General features: G+C 41.7%; 1 protein-coding gene across 3 annotated transcripts in view; it reads left to right on the forward strand.

Moving 5' to 3' along the window:
• The window catches only part of ARAP2 (ArfGAP with RhoGAP domain, ankyrin repeat and PH domain 2), a 125,886-nt gene that overhangs the window by 23,454 nt on the left and 77,385 nt on the right, over positions 1-25,047 (forward strand). For all 3 annotated transcript variants that reach the window (XM_087936582.1, XM_087936580.1, XM_087936581.1), the window contains exons 3-9: positions 2,421-2,491; positions 9,650-9,726; positions 12,604-12,674; positions 17,578-17,925; positions 19,072-19,141; positions 20,619-20,739; positions 22,619-22,797. In XM_087936582.1, the coding sequence (XP_087792708.1) occupies positions 2,421-2,491; positions 9,650-9,726; positions 12,604-12,674; positions 17,578-17,925; positions 19,072-19,141; positions 20,619-20,739; positions 22,619-22,797 (937 nt within the window). The remainder of the gene's footprint in view (positions 1-2,420; positions 2,492-9,649; positions 9,727-12,603; positions 12,675-17,577; positions 17,926-19,071; positions 19,142-20,618; positions 20,740-22,618; positions 22,798-25,047) is intronic.

A 25,047-nucleotide genomic window follows, 5' to 3' on the forward strand; every position in this document is an offset into this window, starting at 1 on the left:
TTTCTGTTGGGTATTGGGTGTTTTTGATTACACAGATTGCAAAATGTGGGATGAGGAAGCGAGTCTGAGCTAGTCAATCATCCCCATCTCCTTCTCTGTCTCCTCCTCCTCCTCCCATCACCCTATTTTAAAGAGAGAAATAGAAGGGGAAGTTTTGAAAAGAGAGAAAACGGATAGGTCCGATAGATTTCCCAGTGTTTTGATCTTGTCTCGGGAAAGATGATGAGTTTGACGTGATTACACTGGGGTTTCCTTTTCTGGTGAGTTGGACAGAATGTCATCTATTTAGAAATTGTCATCAAGGCCATGAACCTCCCTTTTCTAATTTATGACAAGTCCGATTGAGGCAACACTATGACATTTTGGCTGAGTGAAGAAATGTATTGTTTTTTTTAATTTTTTTGATAACAGCTGCATGTGTTTTGCAAAATAGTTTGTGGATTGAACATTAAAGGAGGATTGGGAGGCTATGGACTCTGCTAGGGGTGACAATGACAGCAGACTTCCAAGATCTGAGGGGCTACCACAAGGAAGAGGGGGAGTCAAGCTATTCTTTAAAGCATCTGAAGGCAGGACAAGAAGCAATAGATGGAAATTAATCAAGGAGAGAAGCAACCTAGAAGTCTCAAAAGTGCTTTCTTCAAGAGATAACTGGACTTTGTTTTTTCTTTGAAGACGTTTCACCTTTCATCCAAAAAAATAACTTTCTATCCTTAATGTAAGATATATTAAAACAGTTCAAATAGCTCCTTCCTTCCTCCTGTCTCCTTTATCCTTCCTTCCTTCCTTCCTTCCTTCCTTCCTTCCTTCCTTCCTTCCCATTTTGTCGTCTTTCTTTTTTTCTTTCATTTTTCCTTCCTCCCATCTATTTTTCCTTCATTCTTTCCTTCCTGCCTATTTTGTCTTCTTCCTTCCTTCCTTTTCTTTCATTTTTCCTTCCTCCCACCTCTTTTTTCCTTCCTTCCTTCCTTCCTTCCTTCCTTCCTTCCTTCCTTCCTTCCTTCCTTCCTTCCTTCCTTCCTTCCTTCCTTCTGTTTACCTCCCTCTACACTCTCTTTTCTTCTTCCTTCCCCCTTTCCTTATTTTACCTTCCTTGCTCTCTTTCCCATCTTCCCTCCTTTCTCTTTGTCTTTCCTCTTTCCTCTTTCCCTTTCTCCTTTCCTGTCCCTTCTTGCACGCTTAAATGCAAAAAAAGGGGAAACATTTCTCCTTTTCTTTTGTTTTTTAGTTTGCTTTGATAGCCCTCTGCCAGCGAAAACAGGGTGCAGCTCCATTTTCACGAGCACTCTGGGCCAGTCCTTTGCTGTTTCAAGGCTGTCCCCGTGGGCAAGATGTAAGCACTTTGTTGGCTGGATGCAACCTGTGGGCTTTGAGTTTGACATCCCTGCCTTATACCATTCCCTGATAAATGGATGTCCAATCTTTTCTTCAAAACTTCCTGTGATGGAGTACCCACAACTCTGGAAAGACAAGCTGTTCCATAGATTAATTGCTCTTCCTGTCTGGAAATTTCTCCTTATTTCCAGTTTGGGTTTCCAGATTGGATTTCCTTTTGATGACTGTTGTAGCCCGCCAGTGGCCAGCAGGAGCTGGTGGCAGACTCGGATAGTGAGGAGGTTGGGAAGAACATGGGCCAGTCCTGGAGTCTGGAGAAGGCTCTGATGAGGACCCTGTGTCAGAGGCTGAGATGGGGCCAGGTCCGTCCGGCAGTTATCAGCTGCCTTCAGAGTCGGACATCAGTGAGGCAGAAGAACAGCTGGAGCCTGTTCCCAGTGTGCGCTTGCACAGAGCTGCCAGGAAAAGGGAACAGCTAAGGAACAAGGGTTGACTTGGGAGTAAAGGCACAGGTGGATTTTGAATGGCCTCTCCCATGGGGAATAAAGAGGAGCGAAAGGGGAGTAGTTGTCTGCAGGAGACAATTAGTTCAATTCACTAGGGTGAAGATCTGTTCCTGATTTCTTGCCAAGTAATTGCTGCTACAGCATGGCGTTTGGAAATATTGGCCTGGCAGTTCTCCCAGCCTGATAAAGGTCTATAGTTGTGAAATCACTTGAAAGGCTGTTTGCTGGGACATTGCTGGAGAGGAATTCACTTTAAACTAAATAAAAGGGATTTTATCAGGACAAAGAGTCTGCTTCATGGTCTTGGGAAGCCTAGGTCAGAACGATGAGCTTCCACCCATTGCTTCTTGCCCTGCCTTCAGGTATTTTGGAGAATAAGTCAATGCCATCTTCTCTGTTCTAGGAATGGTGCCTAGGCCACAATTGTCCAACAGTGGCCTTAATTTCACCAAAGGGTCAAAGAGCTTCGTTAAAGATGTTGATGTCTGAAGCTGTAACTCTGTAAACTGTAGATATCAGGTACCTTACAAATATAAATTTGTTCTAATATGTAATTTCTCCCCTTTGATGTTGTTCCAGCTCTCTACATGAACGAAGAAGCACGAATGGTTTAAGTATCCATTGTTCTGAGAATTGTATTTCAGATAATCGTGAGTAAAAATTTTGTGACTAATTGGAATTCACACTCGACATATGATCTCGAGCGTCTTTATTTGGGGGGAATTTACAATGTTGAAAGGCTGTAATTATAAAAAAAAAAGGGTTTTATACATGCAAAAGTGGAACACCTCATTATGTTCTTTTTTTAAAAAGAAGGAAGTAATGTTCAGCACAAATCTGGCCCCAGGTATGAAACCATGATTAGGACCATTGTCAGGATTAGAAAGGGTAGATTGTGGTGGGTGGATTTACACCAATCCTTCCATCATTGGAATGCTAATGCATTTTCTTGCAGGGGATATGTGTAAATTTTGCTTTTCCACACTAGAAAAGAATATATTCAGCTCAGGGTTGAACTGTGGGTTCCTTGGTTCTCTCTGATCTTGGTGGGTTTCTTGCAGATGTTTCCTGACGCAACTAAACAATATCATCAGTGCTTTGTCGTCGTTCTTCTTCTTGTTGTTGTTAGTTGTGAAGTCATGTCCAACCCATCACGACCCCATGGACAATGTTTCTCCAGGCCTTCTTGTCCTCCACCATCTTCTGGAGTCCATTTAAGCTCATGCCTACTGCTCCAGTGACTCCATCCAGCCACCTCATTCTCTGTCGTCCCCTTCTTCTTCTTTTGCCCTCCATCATTCCCAGCATTCGGCTCTTCTCCAGGGAGTCGTTCCTTCTCATCAGGCCAAATCATCAGTGCTAGAAGTTATATTATATACTAGTCTAGTAATGAAACATCTGCAATAAAACAGCCAAGCTCAGAGAATAACAAGGACTCCACAATTCTTCTTCTTCTTCTTCTTCTTCTTCTTCTTCTTCTTCTTCTTCTTCTTCTTCTTCTTCTTCTTCTTCTTCTTCTTCTTCTTCTTCTTCTTCTTCTTCTTCTTCTTCTTCTTCTTCTTCTTCCTCTTCCTCTTCCTCTTCCTCTTCCTCTTCCTCCTCTTCTTCTTCTTCTTCTTCTTCTTCTTCTTCTTCTTCTTCTTCTTCTTCTTCTTCTTCTTCTTCTTCCTCCTCCTCCTCCTCCTCCTCCTCCTCCTCCTCCTCCTCCTCCTCCTCCTCCTCCTCCTCCTCCTCCTCCTCCTCCTCCTCCTCCCCAAGCCTGACTCCCTTATAGCACTGATGATGTTACCTAGTTCGGTCATGAAACATCTGCAAGATATCAACCAAGCTCAGAAAGCATCAAGGAACCTCAAAAGCTTTACTACGAGGAAGGATTAGTGGATTGCTGATGTACTGTGTATATTGTATAAGATTGACACTAACAAGATTGCTTTGCACATTGTGGTTAGACATATTTTTGCAGGTCATAAGATAGCTTGCAGGTCACGCTGTCCAGTTGTCATACTAAAATTAATAAATGCTGACAATATTAGCATTTGCCCCAAACAGGATGGAGATTATGCCAGAAGGGATGGTGATTTCCAAGTGATAAACCCACATCACATTTTTCAAAACCACCTTCATTGCTGTTTTGTAGCTTAGTGTACTGAAAGGGCCTTCTTTGAACGATGTTTCCTTTTTAGACTATATCCAGTAAGACCTTCTTCATAATGGCAACAGATCCATTTTCAGAGGATGCTGGGATCTCCTTGCCTTCAGATTGGAACCACCTCATTAAATCATGGATAGTATCTACCCTACCAACAACAGTAATCTCTCTTTAAAAGCTAACATAGATTTTTTTTACTACAAAAGCAAACCACATTAACTAATACAGGTAGTCCTCCACTGATAACAGTTCACTGAAAGACCATTCAAAGTTACAACGGTCCTAGGCTGCATTAACAGAGGGATAGAATCAAGATCATGTGAAGGTCACACCTGGAATACTGCATCCAGTTTTGGTTGCCATGATGTAAAAAAAGATGTTGGGACTCTAGAAAGAGAGCAGAGAAGAGCAACAAAGATGATGAGGGGACTGGAGGCTAAAACATATAAAGAATGGTTGCAGGAACTGGGTATGTCTAATCTAATGAAAAGAAGGACTAAGGGTGACATGATAGCAGTGTTCCAATATCTCAGGGGCTCCCATAAAGAAGAGGGAGTCAGGCTATTCTCCAAAGCACCAGAAGGCAGGACAAGAAGCAATGGATGGAAACTCATCAAGGAGAGAAGCAACCTAGAATGAAGGAGAAATTTCCTGACAGTGAGAACAATTAATCAGTGGAACTACTTGCCTCCAGAAGTTGTAAATGCGCCAACACTGGAGGTTTTTAAGAAGAGATTGGACAACCATTTGTCTGAAGTGGTGTAGCGTCTTCTGCCTAAGCAGGGAGGGTTGGACTAGAAGACCTCCAAGGTTCCTTTCAACTCCTGTTTTTCTATTCTATTCTATTCTATTCTATTCTATTCTATTCTATTCTATTCTATTCTATTCTATTCTATTCTATTCTATTCTATTCTATTCCCATTCCCATTCCCATTCCCATTCTCTATTATGTTCTCTTCTGTTCTGTTCTCTTCTGTTCTGTTCTCTTCTGTCCCGTCCTGTCCCGTCCCATCCCATCCCACCCCACCTCAACCTATCCTATCACATCCCAACCCAGCAGTTCTATTAATTAAAATTATGTCTGACCTTCCACCAGAGAGGACAGGCATTAAGAAGAAGTAATAGCCCCCCACTTCCTTTTGTGAGGGCTTAATGGAGTAGCTCAGCTGCCTGGGTGAACCTTTGCCTTAAGGTGTACTCATACATGTTTAGACACATTCAGTACCTCATCAAATGGTCTAGTTGTCAGTTTGTGAAAAACCGTGAAGAGCTGTTCTCGCTTTTTTCATAGTTCGGAAACTTTGATACTTTAGAGGTTATTTTTATTTTCATTTTTTTAAAAAAAGAGTTGGGAATTCTTTTAGAGTTGTCAGTTTGAAAATTTGAGGGGAGAGTCTAAACTTTCCATTGTTGAGCGAGACACTTGTGAAGGGAGTTTTGCCCTGTTGTAAGACCTTTCTTGCCACCGTAGTTAAGTGAATCACGGCAATTATTAAATTAGTCACATGGTTGTTAAGTGAAATCAGGCTCCCCCCATTGAGAGTTTGCTTGTCAGATGATCGCAAAACAGGATCATGTGACCCCCAATACACTACAACCATCATAAATACGAGTCAGTAGCCAAGTCTCTGAATTTTGATTGTACGAGCGTTGGGGACGCCGCAAGGATCATAAGTGTGAAAAATGGTCATAAGTCCCCTTTCTCAGTGCCATTGTAACTTTGAGTGGTTACTAAAAGAACTGTTGTAAGCCGAGGGCCTGTAAGTGGGAGGGAAGGAGAGAACCTGGTGGTTGAAATTATGCAATACATGGACCTCCCAGTATAGGGGTGTCAAACTCAAGGCCCAGTACGAAGAAAGATCAGGCCAACGTAGCTGTGATGACCCAGAGTGTAACACAAATGTAATAAAATCCAAAACGTAAATAAATGTCCTTTAATGCCTCCAACTTGGGCCCACTGTTCAATAATTCTCAATTGGAAATTAAATTTATTAAAAAATAGTCTTCAAAAGAAAGCAATACAGTCCAAACTCAATGAGCAGATGAAGGTGAAATAAAATACCAAAACAAACTACAGTGAAGGAATTTCCACAATGGGCCAGGATAAGTAATTACCAGCTTCAAGGAGATAACAAGGCATAGTCTATTGGAAGATAATAGAATTCTTTATTGGCCAAGTGTGATTGGACACACAAGGAATTTGTCTTGGTGCAAATGTTCTCAGTGTACATAAAAGAAGACACATTCATTAAGAGTCAAGAATCATAAGGTACAACACTTAATAATAGTCATGGGGTACAATAAGCAATCAAATCATACTAGGAAACAGTCAATATAAATAATTAGGATACAAGCGACAAAGCTACAATCATACAGTCACAAGTGGGAGGGGATGGGCGATAAGGAGTGATGAGAAGATTAATAGTAATAGTAGTGCAGACTTTGTAAATAGTTGGACAGTGTTGAGGGAATTATTTGTTTAACAGAGTGATGGCATTTGGGGAAAAACTGCCCTTGTGTCTAGTTGTTCAGGTGTGCAGTGCTGTATAGCGTCATTTTGCAGGTAGGAATTGAAACAGTTTATGTCCAGGATGTAGATATTTTCAGAGCCCTCTTTTTGACTTGTGCAGTACACAGGCCCTCGATTAGAGGCAGATTGGTAGTAATTGTTTTTTTCTGCAGTCCTAATTACTCTCTGAAGTCTGTGTCTGTCCTGTTTCATTGCAGAACATATTTTCACTAAGTCACTAAGGTGGAGAAGCACGGATTTATAGTAGAAAAGCGTACTGTATAGCATAAACTTTCCACGAAAGCAGGTCCTGAATTCAAATTGAACCGAACGCAAAGTTTTCAAGCGGGCTGTTGCTTGGATTTTTTCTAGCATCACGATTATAGACTGTGTGCAGCAATTGGCCTTGTCCGATTTCCAAGGAAGCTGAACAGGTTCAGACTCGGTTAGCGTGTGGAATGAGGATTAGCAGGAAATCATACCAGCTAGTCTAGCTTGGCAGAGTTTAAATGCATCTTCTCAGCAAGCTTCTATGTCATTGCTAAGAAAGGTCAGACAGAAACTGCCTTAGATGTGAAGGAGATTCTATCAATCCATTAGAATAGAGCTGGAAGGGACCTTGGAGGTCATCTAGTCCACCCCCCTGTTCTATCAGGACAACACATACCATCTTAGACAAGTGACTGTCGAGTCTCTTCTTAAAGACCTCCAGCGATGAAGCACCTACAACTTCGGAAGGCAAAGCTGTTTCACTGGTTAATTATCCTCACTGTTAGGAATTTTCCTTAATTCCAGGTTGCTTTTCTCCTTGATGAGTTTTCATCTATTGTTTCTCGTCTTGCTTTGTGGTGCTTTGCAAAAGAAATCTACCCCCTCTTTTGGGGGGCAGCCCCTCAAATATTGGAATATTGCTATCCTCTCTCCTCTAGTTCTTCTTTTCTCTAAACTGGCCATACACTGTTCTTCGCAACTATTCTTGATATGTTTTAGTCTCCAGGCCTTTAACCATCTTAGTTGCTCTTCTCTGCACTTTTTCCTAAGTCTCAACGTCAGTTTTTGTCACGCGATGACCAAAACTGGATGCGGTATTCCAAGTGTGGCCTTACTAAGGTTTTATAAAGCGGTACTAATACTTCCCATGATTTTGATTCTATGCCCCTGCTTATACAACCCAGGGTAGTGTTAGCTTTTTTGGCTGCCGCTGCACATGGCTGGCTCATGTTTAAGTGATCGTCCATTAGGACTCCAAAGTCCATCTCACAGTTACTGGTTTTGAGGCAGGTTTCGGCTCATCTGTACTTGTACCTTTGGTTTTTCCTGCCTAAGTATAAAGCCTTGTTTTTCTCCACATTTCATTTTGTTGGATTGATACCAGAAGTGGGTATTCAGCAGGTTCTGACCAGTTCTGGAGAACTGGTAGCGGAAATTTTGAGTAGTTTGGAGAACTGGCAAATACCATCTCTGACTGGCCCCGCCCCCATCTCTTCTCTGCCTCCCGAGTCCCAGCTGATTGGCTGGGTCTTCTTTGGTTGCCCTGCACAGGAGAACAGAGCTGGAAAGCAGGTTAGTGAGGTGGATTGGAAATGTAGGTTTTACAGTATCCTTCCTCTGCCACACACACCAAGGCATGCCCACCAAGCCACGCCCACTGAAGCGGTAGTAAAAAAAATTGAATTCCACCACTGGTTGTGTCCAACATTGGGCCCATTATTCTAATTAGCATTGCGGTTTGGATGAATAGGTAACTCTGGGTAAAAGTCTTCCTTCCTTTTTGAGGGCATCTTCACCTCTGGGATTAGTTATAAGAGCCAACTTTTCTGCACTGCAAACATGGACAATGATGACAGGCATGTCAAGTCAATACAGCCCTCACTGTGGGACGACAGATCTGATTAAAAATATATGCCATAATAGTTTGCTGGGTTTTCAGTTCACCTAATTAAGAGTTAAAGGCAAGTTTCAACAGCTTTGCCTGCCTTCTGAAATCAGACGTATTGCTTTGTCTGCAATTCAAGGACTTCACTATATTTTGCTTACAATTTCAAACACAGGAGGTATGGATTTAATTTTTTTTCCTAATCTTTAGTTCTTCAACAGAAAGGAAGGAAAAGATTTAAAAGGCCAAAAAGAGAGAGAGAGAGAGAGAGAGAGAGAGAGAAGAATAAAACAATAGCATGTATGATGTGTGTCTAAGGTCTCCTGTGTGACTACAAGGAAAAAAAATATTCACATGGTAGTTTCAATAAAGAATTATCATATTTCCCTGCAATCATCCATACATAATCTGCGTCAATAAGCAGCTAATTTATATGTTGCAAGTGATATCGTATTTATACTGAGCAATGGGAGCCATAAACACATTTTGTCAATACTGAAGGAAGAAAGGCATAGAAATTCCCTTTCTGTTTTCCAGATATTTTGGGAATATGGTCACTTCAAAATACTTAAACCTTATTTCAAAGCAAAAGTAATACATGCAGTTACTTCTTCATGGAATTGTGCCAACTTCAGGACTTGCCAAAACCTATATCTGACTGGAGCACTAGTCTGGAAAGAGTGCAGAGAACAGCAACAAAAATGATTAAGGGCTGGAGGCTAAAGTGTAGGAAGAACAGTACCAGGAATTGGGTATGTCTAGTCCAGGGGTCTTCAAAGTTGACAGTTTTAAGACTTGTGGACTTCAACTCCCAGAATTCCTCTTCCAGTCATGTTAGCTCAGGAATTCTGGGAGTTGAAGTCCACAAGTCTTAAACTTGCCAAGTTTGAAGACCCTTGGTCTAGTTTAATGAAAAGAAAGACCAGATGGGACATGATAGCAGTGTTCCAATATTTGAGGGGCTCCTCTATAAAGATGAGGGGTGTTTGTGTCAAACTATTTTTCAAAGCACCAGAAGGCCAAGACAAGAACCAATGGATGGAAACTAACCAAGGTGAGAAGCAATCTAGAACTAAGGAGAAATTTCCTAAAGGTGAGAGCAATTAACCAGTGGAACAACTTGCCTTCAGAAATTGTGGGTGCTCCATCACTGTAGGCTTTTAAGAAGACATTGGTCAATCATTTGCAAGCCAGGATTTTTCTGCAGGTCAGAATTGATATTCAGACATGTGTTAGAGATATTGTGAGCATGTCTCTCTTGCTTTATTTTCCAGGAGAACTAGCTGAAGAAAAGCCACCCCCCATTTCTCCCTATGGTGAGACCTTCTTTATGAATTCTCCTGAAGACATGGTGAGTTGTTTACTACCTAGAAGTCTGAAGTTACGTTCCAATAATGATGAAATGGTTGATTGTATGGGTGTTGTGGCCCGCCAGTGGCCAGCAGAGCTGGTGGCAGACTTGGACAGTGAGGAGGTTGGGGAGGAACATGGGGCAGTCCTGGAGTCTGGGGAAGGGCTCTGCATCAGAGACAGAGATGGGCTAGGGCCATCTGACAGTTATCAGCTGCCTTCGGAGTTGGAGATCAGTGAGGCAGAAGAACAGCTGGAGCCTGTTTCCAGTGTGCGCATGCACAGAGCTGCCAGGAGAAGGGAACAGTTAAGGAACAAGATTCAATTTGGGAGTAAAGCCACAGGTGGATGGTGAATGGCCCCTCCTATAGGGAAGGTAACAGGTAGCACATACGTGCTTATCTCCGTTACAAAGCCGAAGAGCCAGTGCTGTCCAAAGATGTCTCACTGGGTCATGTGGCTGGCATGACTAAATGCCAAAGGCGCACAGAACGCTGTTCCCTTCCCACCAAAGTTGGTCCCTATTTTCCTACTTGCATTTTTACAAGCTTTTGGATTGCTAGATTGGCAGAAGCTGGGACAAGTAACAGGAGCTCCCTCCGTTACGTGGTGCTAGGGATTCAAACCGCCGAATTGCTGACCTTTCTGATTGAAAAGCTCAGCCTCTTAGCCACTGAGCCGTGTCCCTATAAAGCAGTGGTAGTGAATGGATAATAAGGGGATTCTAATGAAACTTAGATATGTGTGCTAATTCCCTGGGTGATGATTAAGCGAGTGCATTGGTTTGCACTTAGTGCAAAAAAAAAAAAAAGACCATTTGTCATAAGCCCTGTCCTTCTGTTTATGATGACTTAAAACAAGGGTTTTCAACTTGGCAGCTTTAAGACTTGTGGACTTCAACTCCCAGAATTCCTCAGCTAACATGACTGGAGGAGGAATTCTGGGAATTGAAGTCCACAAGTCTTAAAGCTATCAAGTTTGAAGGACTCCTGACTTTTAAAATGTCATTAAAATACCAATTTGTTCCCTGGCTGATTTGAGTGTGGTTACGGATGAGAAGAACACTAAGAATAGAGACCTCAGAGTCGGAGCCCACAAAACGTCTCCAAATTTAGCTTCACCCAGGCATGACCTCATGTATTTTGTGGTTCTCCACCACTTCCCCTGGTTCAATGTGGTCACCACGATGAGGTGGCACGTCGTGAGCTAACGAGAGCCTGCCAACAAATCAGGAATGAGGGAAATGGCACTGCGGCTTTCAGTGACTCGAAGTGAAACTTCACGGAGAGGAGTTCCTCTTCTAGGTTTCCTCCTTCCATTAGCCCCGTGCCCTTCACTCCGTGGGCAAGGCGGTATGTGGTCATGATTTCCCCTAAAACATAATGAGTAGATGTTCCCCTCCTGTTCCAGAATACCTCACCTTAGTCTGAGATCAGAGGCTGAGATCTTTATTTTATTTTTATTTATTTATCTGATTTGTCAATTGCTCACAAGATAGTAGGAATAAGTATAAATATGAGTAGGAACACAAGAAATAGGTACAATAAATGGGGACAATAGGACAGGGACGGTAGGCACGATGGTGCACTTATGCACACCCCCTTACAGACTTCTTACAAATGCGTATTCTCTCCCTTCCTTTCTCTCCTCCCTACATTCTTTTCTCTCCTTCCTTCCTTCCTTCCTTCCTTCCTTCCTTCCTTCCTTCCTTCCTTCCTTCCTTCCTTCCTTCCTTCCTTCCCCTTCCCTGTTCTCCTTCCTTCCCCCTTCCTTCTTTCCTTCCTTATTATATTTTTTATTTATTTGATTTGTCAATCACTTATAAGGTAATAGGTATAAATATAAACACGAGTAAGAATACAGGAAATAGGTATGGATAAATGGGGACAATAGGACAGGGACGGTAGGCACGATGGTGCACTTATGCGCACCCCTTGCAGACCTCTTAGGAATGGAATGGGGTCAATATCATCTCTATATATCTATATACCTATACCTATATCTATATATCTATATGTATATCTATTCATCCATCTATCACATTTTAAAACTTTCCCTCTTCCCCACTGATGACTCCAGATGTTAGTGCTGGACTTGAAGCTTAGACTTAATCCTTCCAAGGGCAAATGTAGATAGAGATATGTCTAGTTTCATGTACAGGTAATTAGGCCTAGGTACATATAGGTTGATCTCTCAGTTACATCCCAACTGCGGACTGTTGAGAAGGAACCTCATGGCTCCACTGAGCAAAACCACTGTTTGGCCTAGTGATTAAGGCACCAGTCTAGAAGGCAAGTGACCATCGAATCCCACCTTAGCCATGAAAGCCAGCTGGGTGACTTTGGTCCAGTCACCAAAAAGTGGGAATTCTAGTCCCACCTTAGGCATGAAAGTTGGCTGGATGACTTTGGGCCAACTACCAGGAGATGGTGAGTTCTAGTCCTGTATTAGGCATGAAAGGCTAATACAGGCTTGGGCCAGTCTCTCTCTCTCAGCCCAGCCCACCTCATAGGGTTGTTGTGGGGAAAATAGGAGGAGGAAGGTGTGTTGGATATGTTCGCCACCTTACATTATTTGTAAGAATAATAAAGGTGGGATAAAAATAGTCAAATAAATAAAAAGAAATAAGGAAACTTGCTCTGATCTGTTAATCTACTTGCTTAGATGTTTACTTTGCAGAGAATACAAATGTCAGCACACATACAAATGTCAATTATTTCTTGGATGGCTCATTACCAATAAAAGATATATCAATAAGGCTTGTTTTATAAGAGGTGGGAATAATGAGTAGATGTAATACCATAATCAAAAGACTGGGACAAATGCCTTACATTTGTCTAGCTCTCTATTTGTTCACTCGTTGAATTTATTCTTCCAGGAAACCTACAGCCAGGAATCTTCAGACGTGTTAGAAGATAAAGAGAAGAAAAGAACGCCTAGCAGAAAAGGGTACGGGATTAAAAACGCAGAAAAAAAATCCAAATCTATTTCGGATTCATTTGTTACACATTAGTGTGCATCAAAAGTGTACACCGGTCTTATTATTAGTTTTAACCCTAGCATTCACAGATGATGTAAAGCAGGGTTTACACACCTACCTGGAAGATTTGATCTGGATTGAGATTCATTGCTTTAGAAGGCTGGTTAAATCCTCTTTTTATAAAAAAAAATGTTTGGTCGGTGCCCTTGATCGATCTGGATGACAATTGTAGGAAAAGTTGCTTTTGAAAGATAATGGCTACCAAATGTCAGGTATATACTGTAGAGCTGGTGTGTGTGTGTGTGTGTCAAACTGGACCTCTTCTTCTTTGTGCCAATCCCTGAGATAGTGGAAAACTGCTATCATGCCCCCCGCCCAGACCTTCTTTCCATTAAACTGGATGTACCCAATTTCACCAACCCTTCTTGTTTTAGCCTCCAGTCGTAATCATCTTTGTTGCTTTTCCTTGCGCTCTTTCTAGCATCTCAGAATTTTTTTTAACATTTTCAAGACTTTGCTAAATAGGAATAAAGTCAGGTAGGAAGGAACGAATAAGACTTCTTTTGCTATGTTTGGGTTAGAGGAGGTGTGTTTACATTTTCATACCAAGTTAAAGAAAAGAAGCGGCAGGATGCATGGTGCTAATTCAATTTCCTCCATGCGCTGAAATAATAATATGTCTTTGTTAGCTTCTTGGGTTCTTTTGAGCTCACTTCTCTTCCCGTGGATAAAAATTGGGCTAAGTAACATCATCAATTTCTTATCCAGGTAATGAAACATCTTCAGATTATTTCAAGGAATGCTAAGAACCCAACAGTTCAACCCTGAACTGCGTCTTGGGGACAAAACATTTGATAAGATACTTGGGTGAAGCAAACAGACTTATAGAATTTTGGAAGATAGCTTGGATGTCTCTGTAGACTTAAAGTCAAGGATTCCACTGTTTTACTTCCATCATTGATTTTCTCCGGCTGGCTAAGGCCAGGTATTTCATAGAAAATCCATAACGTCTGAAATGAGACTTTGATTTTGGTTAGCTACTAGGGAGTAGTTTTTTTACAAAGTCATGGCAATACAGGGCTTTCAAAGAAGATTAATTGGAGCAGAGATGATAGAGTCAAAATTTGATCTTTAATGAACTCAGGGGACAATTCTTAGAAATTTGGACTGAGCCACATGGCCACAGATCTGGATCACAGGTTAATAGGGTCAGGAAATATTTTCTCTGATTCCCACTATCCTTTTTCCCTACTCTTTTGAGCTGTGTGTAGTGAAGCAAGGCTAAATTGGTCCAAGACACTCAGCCTTAATAAGTGGTCCAGATAAAAACTGTGCAGCTGAAAGATCAGCTCCATGGATCTCCACTGGCCATGTATTTCTCTGGAATCACTTCCTGTAATGGGGACACTTGCTTCCCCTGTGTAAATCAACACAATGAAAAGTAGAAAAAAGAGAATCGTTCATTTGTCCCGATATATTTCATTTCCTTTTAAATAAAAGATGGTGCGGAAAGTTCATAGGTATAAAACAGTTGGCATTTACTAGGGGTGACATGATAGCAGTGTCCCAATATCTCAGGGGCTGCCCCAAAGAAGAGGGAGTCAAGCTATTCTCCAAAGCACCAGAAGGCAGGACAAGAAGCAAAGGGGGAAACTCATCAAGGAGAGAAGCAACGTGGAACTAAGGAGGAATTTCCTGACAGAACAATTAATCAGTGGAACAACTTGCCTCCAGAAGTTGTGAATGCTCCAACGCTGGAATTTAAAAAAAAGATGTTGTACAACCATTTGTCTGAAGTGGCGTAGGGTTTCCTGCCTAAGCAGGGGGTTGGACTAGAAGACCTCCAAGGTCCCTTCCAACTATTCTATTCTATTCTATTCTATTCTATTCTATTCTATTCTATTCTATTCTATTCTTAGTTTAGTCTATTCCTATTCCTATTTCTATTCTATTCTACATTCCATCATTCTATTCTATCCCTATCCTATCCTATCCTTTCCTTTCCTATCCTATCCTATCCTATCCTATTCCATTCTTCATTGTCCTGTTCTCTTCTCTTTTATTCCTTCCCATCCCATCCCATCCCATCCCATCCCTTATTCTATTCTGTTCTGTTCTGTTCTATCTTCATCCCATTATTCTACTCTATTCTATTCTATTCTATTCTATTCTATTCTATTCTATTCTATTCTATTCTATTCTATTCTATTCTATTCTATTCTTAGTTTAGTCTATTCCTATTCCTATTTCTATTCTATTCTACATTCCATCATTCTATTCTATCCCTATCCTATCCTATCCTTTCCTTTCCTATCCTATCCTATCCTATCCTATTCCATTCTTCATTGTCCTGTTCTCTTCTCTTTTATTCCTTCCCATCCCATCCCATCCCATCCCATCCCTTATTCTATTCTGTTCTGTTCTGTTCTATCTTCATCCCATTATTCTATTCTATTCTATTCTATTCTATTCTATTCTATTCTATTCTATTCTATTCTATTCTCTTCTATTTCTCTTCTCTTCTCTTCTCTTCTCTTCTCTTCTCTTCTCTTCTCTTCTCTTCTCTTCTCTTCTCTTCTCTTCTCTTCTCTTCTCTTCCATTCCATTCCATTCCATTCCATTCCATTCTATTCCATTCTTCATTGTTCTGTTCTGTTCTGTTCTCTCCTTTCCTCTCCTCTCCTCTCTCTCCTCTCCTCTCCTCTTCTAAATCTGTGTTAGAAGGGACAGACGCTGTATTGATTAAGCCTTTGGAGCAGACCAAATATATGCAACGGATATGAGAAGACAAATAGAGGATAATTTTTGGAAAAACAGGAAGTGATGAAACAGGCCTAGTTTTCGGCCTGCAAAGCCTGCAGAAGCCTTCCTCAAGTCTCTGGGTGGCCAAAAAAGGCTGCAAACTGGCTGAAAATCAGCTGTGAGGCATGCCCAGTGAGATAAGTTTGCCTGCAGCTCACATGCCGGCACAAATAGCTCTGCGTGCCACCTGTGGCACATGTGCCATAGGTTCGCCATCACGGCTCTAGCCAAACTCCAGAATGATTTAAATGGGGTTAAGTGTCAGAATCCTGGCAGCTATCTGACTCTGAGACACATAATTCATTGTCACCCTTGACCCTGTTTTTCCCTCCACCCCCTGGGTGTATCGTAATTCATATTCTCCAGTGGGACACATCCATAGCCAAGAGTCATCAATCATACTCTCCAGTTAGAATTTTTGTGAGGCAGAAAGCTTGGTCACCTAGTTTCTATCTTTGAAAACATTTATGGAATGCAAGCTGCTCACTGCTTCCCTCTCCCTTTCTGTTGGCAACTCTAAAAGACCACAGAAGTATTTTATGAGTTGACACCAAGGGTTGCTTGTCATTGACTAGCTAATCCTAAGAATGGTGGGTTTGGCTGGAAGATAGAAAAGCAACCTGTTTTGTTTATAAGTATTTTTTATAGTTTTTGTATCACAAATTCCATTTCTATATGGAACCGTGTATTTTCCAGGTGCCCCAAATATTAGAATATAAACATCATATAATCATTATAATCATGTACATACAAACATATATAAGATAATATCAATCATTGTTAGAAAGTATACGATCTTCCATATTGACATCAGTTATATCACCATAAAAATATTTACTAATCAGTTTTTCTTTCTCATGGAGTCCATATTTCACATAAATCCACTAATCCAACCCCTGTATCTATCAAGTAGCCATTTGTAGAAAAGTTCCCATATTCTGAATGTTCTTTCTCTTTAATTTTTAGAGTTAACCTATTTCTTCACATTCCAGGTTTTTTTAATTATGTTATCATCTGTAGGTGTTTCTTCATTTTTCCAGTATTGTGCGTATACCATCCTGGCTGCTGTTAGAATATGTAAAACTAGCTCGATATCCATGCTTCGTTATGAAACTATGTGGTCGGGCTTAGTTTTTGCGGAGGAAAATAGGGAAAAAAGAATTCTGCCTCTGCCTACCAGCATCCATCAGTATTCATCTGGCTAGTGTCCTGTCAGTGTGAGAGAGAGTTGAGGGCTGTTTGGAAACTGAAACAGTATTTGCTGTGTGACAGCAAGGAATCTGGGCATGGCTTAGTACTGTTCTGTACTAAAGGTGCTTGGTGCTGTGAAACTAAAACTGAAACTGAAACTCCTCTGCTTGTGTTTTGCATTTGGAGCAGATTTCAGGTAGGGAGAGGGAGTAGAACTCCTTAGCATCAGAGCATGTTAATAATAATAATATATGAAATACTAATGCTCTGATGGTTATTTCAAAAAATCCTTTCTTAGTGAGCACTTAGAAGCCAAGAGGAACACACGTGCCAAATTTCAAGTTGGTAGGCTTTACAGTTCTGGAGATCTTGTGATGATGCGTGAGTGGTATTTCGCTTTTATATATATATAATATGTATTACCTTTATTATAATTTTCTGGTAGCATGCCCAATAGGAATGTCTCAGGTTTCAAGTCTATGTGTTGTTTTGTCACAATTTCCAGCCATATGTGAATTTTTTTCCATTTTTTTTTTGCTTTGGGACACACCCACCACAAACGATATTACAAACATGGTATTTGGTTACATTTCCAACATTTAACAGATTGATGTTTATACATATTTGCTGTTCTTGCAGGTGAATAGTGCCATCTGTAAACATTTTATAGAGATTCTCTGTACATGCTGTTGACATCGTAAGCTTATAATTTCTATTCCATCATTTCTGCCACCTGCCCAGAAAAGCAACCTGTTTTATCAGCAGGAAAATTGCACCCTGAAATCACCAGGTGCCAGCATCTCTTTGGAGGCAAATGGGATGCTGGAAGTAACATTATGTTTTCCTTTTCTTTTTCTTCTTCTTTTGTTTGGCTACTAGTAATCAACATCAGAAAAACTCTGAAAATGTAAAAGACTCTGAATTAACCTCCCAAGGTGACCAGAGTCCCCTTCCAAACAGATTTGTTGGTGAAGCCGAATCCTCTTCATTGAAAGATTGTTCTCGCTACGCTTGGAGAGGAAAATATAAGCCTACAAAGGGCCTCGGAGAATTCAAAAGTGGGAGTTTGGATCTTGAAGTGAGAGAGCAGGTGTTTTTGTCCCCAGATGTTTGCGGTGATGAATTAGTCCCTGGCTCCAAAGACACAATCACACCTTATGCCTGCTTTTACGCTCCGGCAGCGAAGAAGGTTAAGGAAGGTTGGCTCGATAAACTCTCGCCTCAAGGGTACGTAGCCGAAAAGAATCAATTATAATGATTGTATAATTATGACGATTTTACAGGCTTGTAGAAAGCCAGTTTGGTCTACGGGTTGAGGCGCCAGGCTAGAAACTGGGAGGCGGTGAGTTCTAGCACCACCTTAGGCAGGAAAGCAGATTGGGTGATTTTGAGTCACTCACCGGGAACGGGTGAATTCTAGTCCTGCCTCAGGCATGAAAGCTGACTAGTTCACTTTGGATCAATCACCAGGAGACAGTGAATTCTAGTACTGCCCTAGGCATGACAGGAGCTAGGTAACTTTGTGTCAATCACCAGGAGATGGTGAGTTCTAGTACCACCTCAAGTATGAAACCTAGCTAATTCCCTTTGGGTCAATCACCAGGAGACAGGGAATTCTAGTACTGCCCCAGGCATGAAAGCAGATGGATGACTTTGGGTCAATGACCAGGAGATGGTGAGTTGTAGTCCTGCCTTAGTTCTGAAAGCCAGCTGGCGACCTTGGGCCAGTTAACTCTCTCTCGGCCCAACTTACCTCACAGGGTTGTTGTGGTAGGGAAAACAGGAGGAAGAAGTATGTGGTATATGTTGAGTTGTTTATAAAACAAATAAAGGATGGATATAAATAAATACTGTAAGTAAGTAAATAAAAATAAAAGGCAACTGATTCCTCAGAGAGCTTCCTTTTGTGTCATGAAAGGCCCATTTCATGACAAGTGAATTCAGAGATGAATGCATGATGTTGCAAACCCTTTATGGTGAGGGTTGATGAACGAGAAGAACTCTTGGGCTATTTTTGCCTTCTGTAGACTTTACTGATTAGACAGAAAAGGAAATTTGTCTAGCAGATCTCCTTCTCCTCTTCTTCCTTCATCTCCTCTATCTCCTCCTTTTCCTCTTCCTTCTCTTCCCCCTCCTCTTCTTCCTCCTTCTCCTCCTCCTCCTCTTCCTCCTCCTCCTCTTCCTCTCTTCCTCCCTCCTCTTCTTTCTCCTCCCTTTCTTCCTCCTCCTCCTCCTTTTTCCCTTCCCCTTCCTCCTTCTCTTCCTCCTCTTTCTTTTTCCTCCTTCTCCTTCCTACTCCTCCTTCTCCCCTTTTCTTCCTCCTCCTCTCTTCCTCCTTTTTTTCAAATTGCTTTTGACTTTCTTCCCATGTAGGAAGCGTGTGTTTCAGAAACGCTGGGTGAAGTTTGATGGTGAAAGCATGGCTTATTATAATAATGACAAGGTAAGTCTGTCGCGTTAAATAATACATATTCCACTCTGAGCAAATTATTAGTCTGGATGTAGCCGTAGACAACTGCTTAAACATAGATTCTGGGTAGCAGGGTCACTCATGGTCTGATCCTTATTCTCCATGAAGGTACAAGGCAAGTTATTAGATGTAGGAAGTAAGGAGATATGCAGGGAACATTCCTTGATGGAAATATGCAGGGATCATTCCTTAGCAAAAGCATTTTTAATTCCACCACAAAACAACATTCAGAAGTGGCTCAGGCAAATCCTTCCCTAATTCACTGCAGTATAAGAAGGAGAAGACAGAATACCATAAGACTTTCTAAAGTCTGTTATTATGGCCAATTTCAATAAAAATAGTTTTAGGCTTCCCATGGAGCTTCCCTTCTTCCCTTCCTTTCCCTTCCCTTCCCTTCCCTTCCCTTCCCTTCCCTTCTTTTTTCTAAGAATGGAAGATTTGGGAGCTGGTAAAAGGAAGAGGAAAAGGAATGGGGACACAGTGGCTTAGTGGCTAAGATGCTGACCTTGTCGATCAGAAAGGTCGGCAGTTCGGCGGTTTGAATCCCTAGCACTGCATCACGGAGTGAGCTCCCGTTCCTTCTCCCAGCTTTTACCAACCCAGAAGTTCGAAAGCAGGTAAAAAATGCAAGTAGAAAAATAGGGACCACCTTTGGTGGGAAGGTAACAGCATTATGTGTGCCTTCAGCATTGAGTCATGCTGGCCACATGACCATGGAGATGTCTTCAGACAGCACTGGCTCTTTGGCTTTATAACAGAGATGAGCACCACCCCCTAAAGCCAGAAACTACTAGTACATATGTGCAAGGGGAACCTTTACCTTTAAAAGGAAGAGATCGTGGATTTCAAAAAAAATCTTGTAAGTAGACAGTGACTGCAGTTCCAGATCTAGTCAGCAGATGCCTGTAGATGCCAGGATATAATTTAATTTCTGGATGAAAAAAAAACAGCTATGAATTTTGCATCAGAGTTAGATCATTCTGGTGAAATGGAGAGACGCTTCCTCTGTGGCAATACGATTGAATGTAAGCGGGCATGGATTTAACCACAAGAAATATGGCAGTCAAACTGACCAGGGTTTTTGTGTAACTGTACAAAAAAAATGCACGGGAAATAAAACACTCTTTGTGGTAGGAATCTTTGGACCACGTGTCTTGGTTTCTTTTTCTGTTGCATGGGATATATAGTTAGTCCTCGACTTATTATCTAGTGACCTTCCAAAGTTACAACATCACTGAAAAAACAAGTTATGACCATGAAGCTCTGCTTGCAATAATAATAATAATAATAATATGAAGGCCGGTTATCATTTTTGACAGGAAAAAAAAAATCTTCTTTTTGGTCAATCAAGCTTTTGGAACAGAAACGGAAGTTGTGGTCGCTTGGCTAGGAATGGGTAGTTTGCCTTTTGGTGAAGAGACATCATGCTTTTCTTTTGTTTTTGATATAGGACATCTACTCCAAGGGCATCATTCTTCTGTCTGCGATAGCTACAGTCCGCATGCACAGGGACAACAAGTTTGAAGTGGTGACGGCACACCGAATATTTGTCTTCAGGGCTGAGAAGGAAGGTGAGCCTCATTTCCAAGGGTTCCTTTATGGGCTGCAGAGAATTTGATTCTCTTTCACATCAGGGGCGCCAAATCTTGACAATTCCTGGAACAGGAAAAGCAGAAACTTCTAGAATGATAGCATGGGATTGAAATCTTCAATAAGATGAATAAATAAGGAGAATTGTATACATTGGTTCCCTTAGTAAAGGGCTCAGTATTTTCTTTATTCTGTAAATCTGACAGTTCTTCCTAAACACAAAGCGCAAAGACCAAGGTTGTATGGTATTTGTATTAGTGTTTGGGGACAAACTCCCAAGCAGAGTGCACAGCAGCAGTCAAGCCAGGCAGCCAAATGAGAGAGAGGCTGGGCCCAAGAGTATACACACACTGGAGACAAAAACACTGTTTGTAGTTTTAAATAGTTATTTAATTCATTTAGAGTTTAAGCATTGTCAATCAGTCCATATGTCATTTTCCAATATATCCATCCAGTAACCTAGTCCATTAACTAGTCAGTACAATGTCTTTATCTGATTGTAAATCTTCTCCTCACGATACCTTTATCTCGAAGACAACGCTGAGTATGCACAGGATATCAGCTCACCAAGTAAACAGTCCTTTTGTTCAGTAGAAATGGTATCCAGCACAGTAGCCAACAAGCAGACGTCTCATACAGGAGTAAACAGCAGGCAGCAGACAGCAGAGAGACCAGGACCAGTGACCAGACCAGGCACCAGGAAGGCAGACCAGGAAGTGTTACGTTACTCTCACTGCCTTTTATTGCTGCTTGCAACTGCACCCTTAATTATCTAATTACATTGCAGTTTGGTGCTTAAAGCTACAAACACTTAAACCTAGGTTTATATATTTATTCACCCAAAACTAGTTGGTGTATCCATATACCCAACAATTTGTGATGTTATGAAGGAGATCCAGTCAATCTTTCATGCGATGTTCTCTCCATCACTTTGGCTACTCCCCTTAAGAAATTAAAAATTGAACAGTCCTCTCTGAACATCGTCTGCCTCCAGTCTACAATACAGTCCTTTTAACAGTTGCAAGAAGGTTCCACACACCCAGTTGCATTACCCAGGTGATGCAGAGGGCAGGGATGAACCTCCAAGTGATCTCAGTGACTCTCTAAAAGAGCGTAAATGACCAGCTGTCTGCAAGGAATACAAATCCTTCCTTCCCCACCATCCGGTCAGAGCTGAAGAAGCTTCTTGGGTGAGAAGTCTTCAAAGAATAGCAAGGAAGTCCAGTTGCCTTTTGAGAAAGCATGGAAGGATTTATATTCCTTGCAAACAGCTGGTCGTTTGCATCATTTTAGCAAGTCTTTGACGCCACTTGAAGGTTTATCTATCTTCTGACGAGAAATGTCCCTGGGGAAGCCAGATTCATTTAACAACCTTCTTACTAACTTAACAACTTCAGTCATTCAGTTCATGAGTGTGGCAAGAAAATTGGTTAGAAACGAGGCAACATTTACTTAACACACACAATGAAACCACGAGATTCACTTAACAAGTGTGTTTCCCCACTTTAACAACCTCAGTGTTTCACTTAACAGTGGTTGCAGTGTCCCGGGGATCACGTGATCCCCTTTTATGATCTGACAAACAAAAACAATGGGGGCGGGGGAAAGCCAAGTTCACTTATCAACTGGTTACTAACGGATCTACCACGTCGAGTCGTTTAACAAGTATGCAGAAGAACAATGTCGTACAATGGGGGCCAAGGTCCCTTAACAACTGTCTCGCTTAGGAACGGAACTGTTGGGGTCAAATGGGGTCATAGGTCAAGGACGCCCTGTATTTCAAGAAGTGTGAAGGGTGTATAGGTGGCAGCCTGCATAGATGTGTAGCACTGTGTCATTTTTTTGTGCACTTATTTTTAGAGGAACGGAACAACTGGGTAACTATGCTTTTCACTGCTCTCCGGTCCCTCCCGGCAATTTCCCGAGCGCGGACAGCAGCTCCTCCAGAAAAAAGCGGCTATCTGGAATTGAAAGGCTATAAAACCAAAATCTTCACCCTGCTGCAAGGGAACAGCGTGTGGATTTGCAAGAACAACCAGGTATGCCTGCAATTTTCTTTCTTTTTCTTTGTTTCTTTTTCCCGCTGATGGCCCAAAATCCAAAGTGAGGTTAGTAAGGTTGCTGAGAAAAATTACGAAGCTTGGACTGATTCTATGGTGGGGCTGCAACTGGTTTAAGAACCGGTTCTGTGAGCGCATGCTTCACGCGTGCAGGAGCATTCAGTAAATACCCATTGGTACCTCTCCAGGTCACCTTCTAGCTTTGCCGGGTAAGTAGAACAGCTGCGGTGCGGTAATCGACATGGCCGCATGTATCAGCTGAGCTGCAAAAGAAGGAAATGTAAGACAGGATTGGGCAGGGGTGGGTGGTCAGGGCCAACTGATCGTCATTTGTACGGTTTACTGGAACCGGTGTCAGTTTTGGAAGCCATATTGAGGTCAGATGCTCCCACTCTGCCACATGTGAGCCTGAGTAAGTAGAAGGGGCGGAGTATATCTAGTTAGACATAATAACATTCTTTTTCTGATTCAAGGTCAGGTTGTGTTGCACATAAGTGAGAGGAAGTCTTAACTTGGGACGGATGGTGATTGGGGCATGTGATGTGATGATGGGTGCAGGGGATGGATTTTGTAGTTTTTTACTTATTGTAAGGAAGCCCGTAACTTTCAGATTCGGGATTTCCAGTTGTGCCAGTTACTATCCAAATAAAAAGGAACCTTTGAGAAGATGTCTGTCTCGGAGTTATTGGGCGGAATGGAGGGTTGCTGGAATGCTGACAACCGGTCCAAACTGGCAGCAGCCCACCACTGGACTGATTGTGTATTTACAAAATGGTCTCATGCTCTCCAATTAGATTTTTTTCAAGGCAGAAGCTTCAGTCATCTAATCAGTCTTTGAAGAAAATATGAATGGAATGTACTTTTGATTCCACCCTGTTGCCTCCTCTTTGAAACTTCTCCCATCCTTCTTTCTCTTTTCAGCTATAAAACATGTATACAAAATGTTTATGAGTTGATATTGGCACTTGGGGAAGCTGAACATTGGCAACACGGATCACGCACTGTTTAGCTTGGTGGCAGCAATCTCTCTGATAGATAGTCCTTGACTTACAACAGTTGGTATCAATGCCTCCATACAGATAGCCCTCAACTCACAACAGCTTGCTTAGTGGCTGTTCAAAGTTACAACGGCCCTGAAAAACGTAACTTATGACCGTTTTTCAAACTTAAGACAGTTGCAGCATCCCCATGGTCATGTGATCCAAATTCAGACGCTTGGCAACGGACTCATATTTATGACGGTTGCAGTGTCCAGGGGTCACGTGATCCCCTTTTGTGACAGTCAAAGTCAATGGGGGAAACCAAATTCATAACAACCCTGTTGCTAACTTATCAACTTCAGGGATTCACAATGGTGGCAAGAAAGGCCGTATAGTGGAGCAAAGCTCACTTAACAAATGTCTCACTTAGCAACAGAAATTGTGTGCTTCATTATGGTCGTAAGTTGAGGACTACCCGTACAGAGATAGGTTCAAAAACAGTGCGGGGGGCAGGGGGAGTTTTTCTAGTGGTTAAGGCACTAGATGGTTAAGGGGGTGCTCACAGACATCCTGCCATAAAAAGAAGATTGGGGAGAGGGTAAAAGAGGGAAAGATGAAAGGGCAATAAAGCTTAATAAATAATAGCATAAAAGCAATAAAAGCATAATAAAACAAACTGCATCACTGTTTGGTTTGGTGGCAGCAGAGCCTCAGATAGAAAGGCCATACAGAAAGTGGTGAGGACAGTGGAGAAGATCATAGGAAGCTCACTTCCCATTATTCAGGATGCTGCTTATAAGCGCTATTTGCTTAGAACATGAAGCTTCGTTGGAGACCCCATACACCCACTTCATGGTCTGTTTCTGTTGCTCCCCTCTGGGAGGAGGTTTCAAAATGTTTCTAGCAGGACTTCTGGATTCTGTAACAGCTTTGTTCCTTATGCTATCCATCTGGTAAACTTGCAAGATTTGTTTCTCTCACCATGTACATTTAATACATCTGAACAAGACTGTGATGTTTCTCTGTGTCATATGTTTGTGTGTCTATGTGGGTGCCTGGTTGGGGTGTGTTTGAGAATTATCAGAGAAGCCATAGAGATTGAAAAAAGACCTGAAAGCATGAATAGAAGAGATGATTCCACCAGACTGTCAACCATTTGGAAGCCTGCACTCACAAACATCCCCCCTGATACCTCCAGCTCAAACACACTCCAACCAGGCACCCAAATGAAACCTAGCTTCCTAACAAA

The sequence above is a fragment of the Pseudonaja textilis genome, chromosome 6 (genome assembly GCF_049901715.1).
Source record: "Pseudonaja textilis isolate UNSWEBS1 chromosome 6, rPseTex1.2, whole genome shotgun sequence".
Taxonomy (NCBI): Eukaryota; Metazoa; Chordata; class Lepidosauria; order Squamata; family Elapidae; genus Pseudonaja; species Pseudonaja textilis.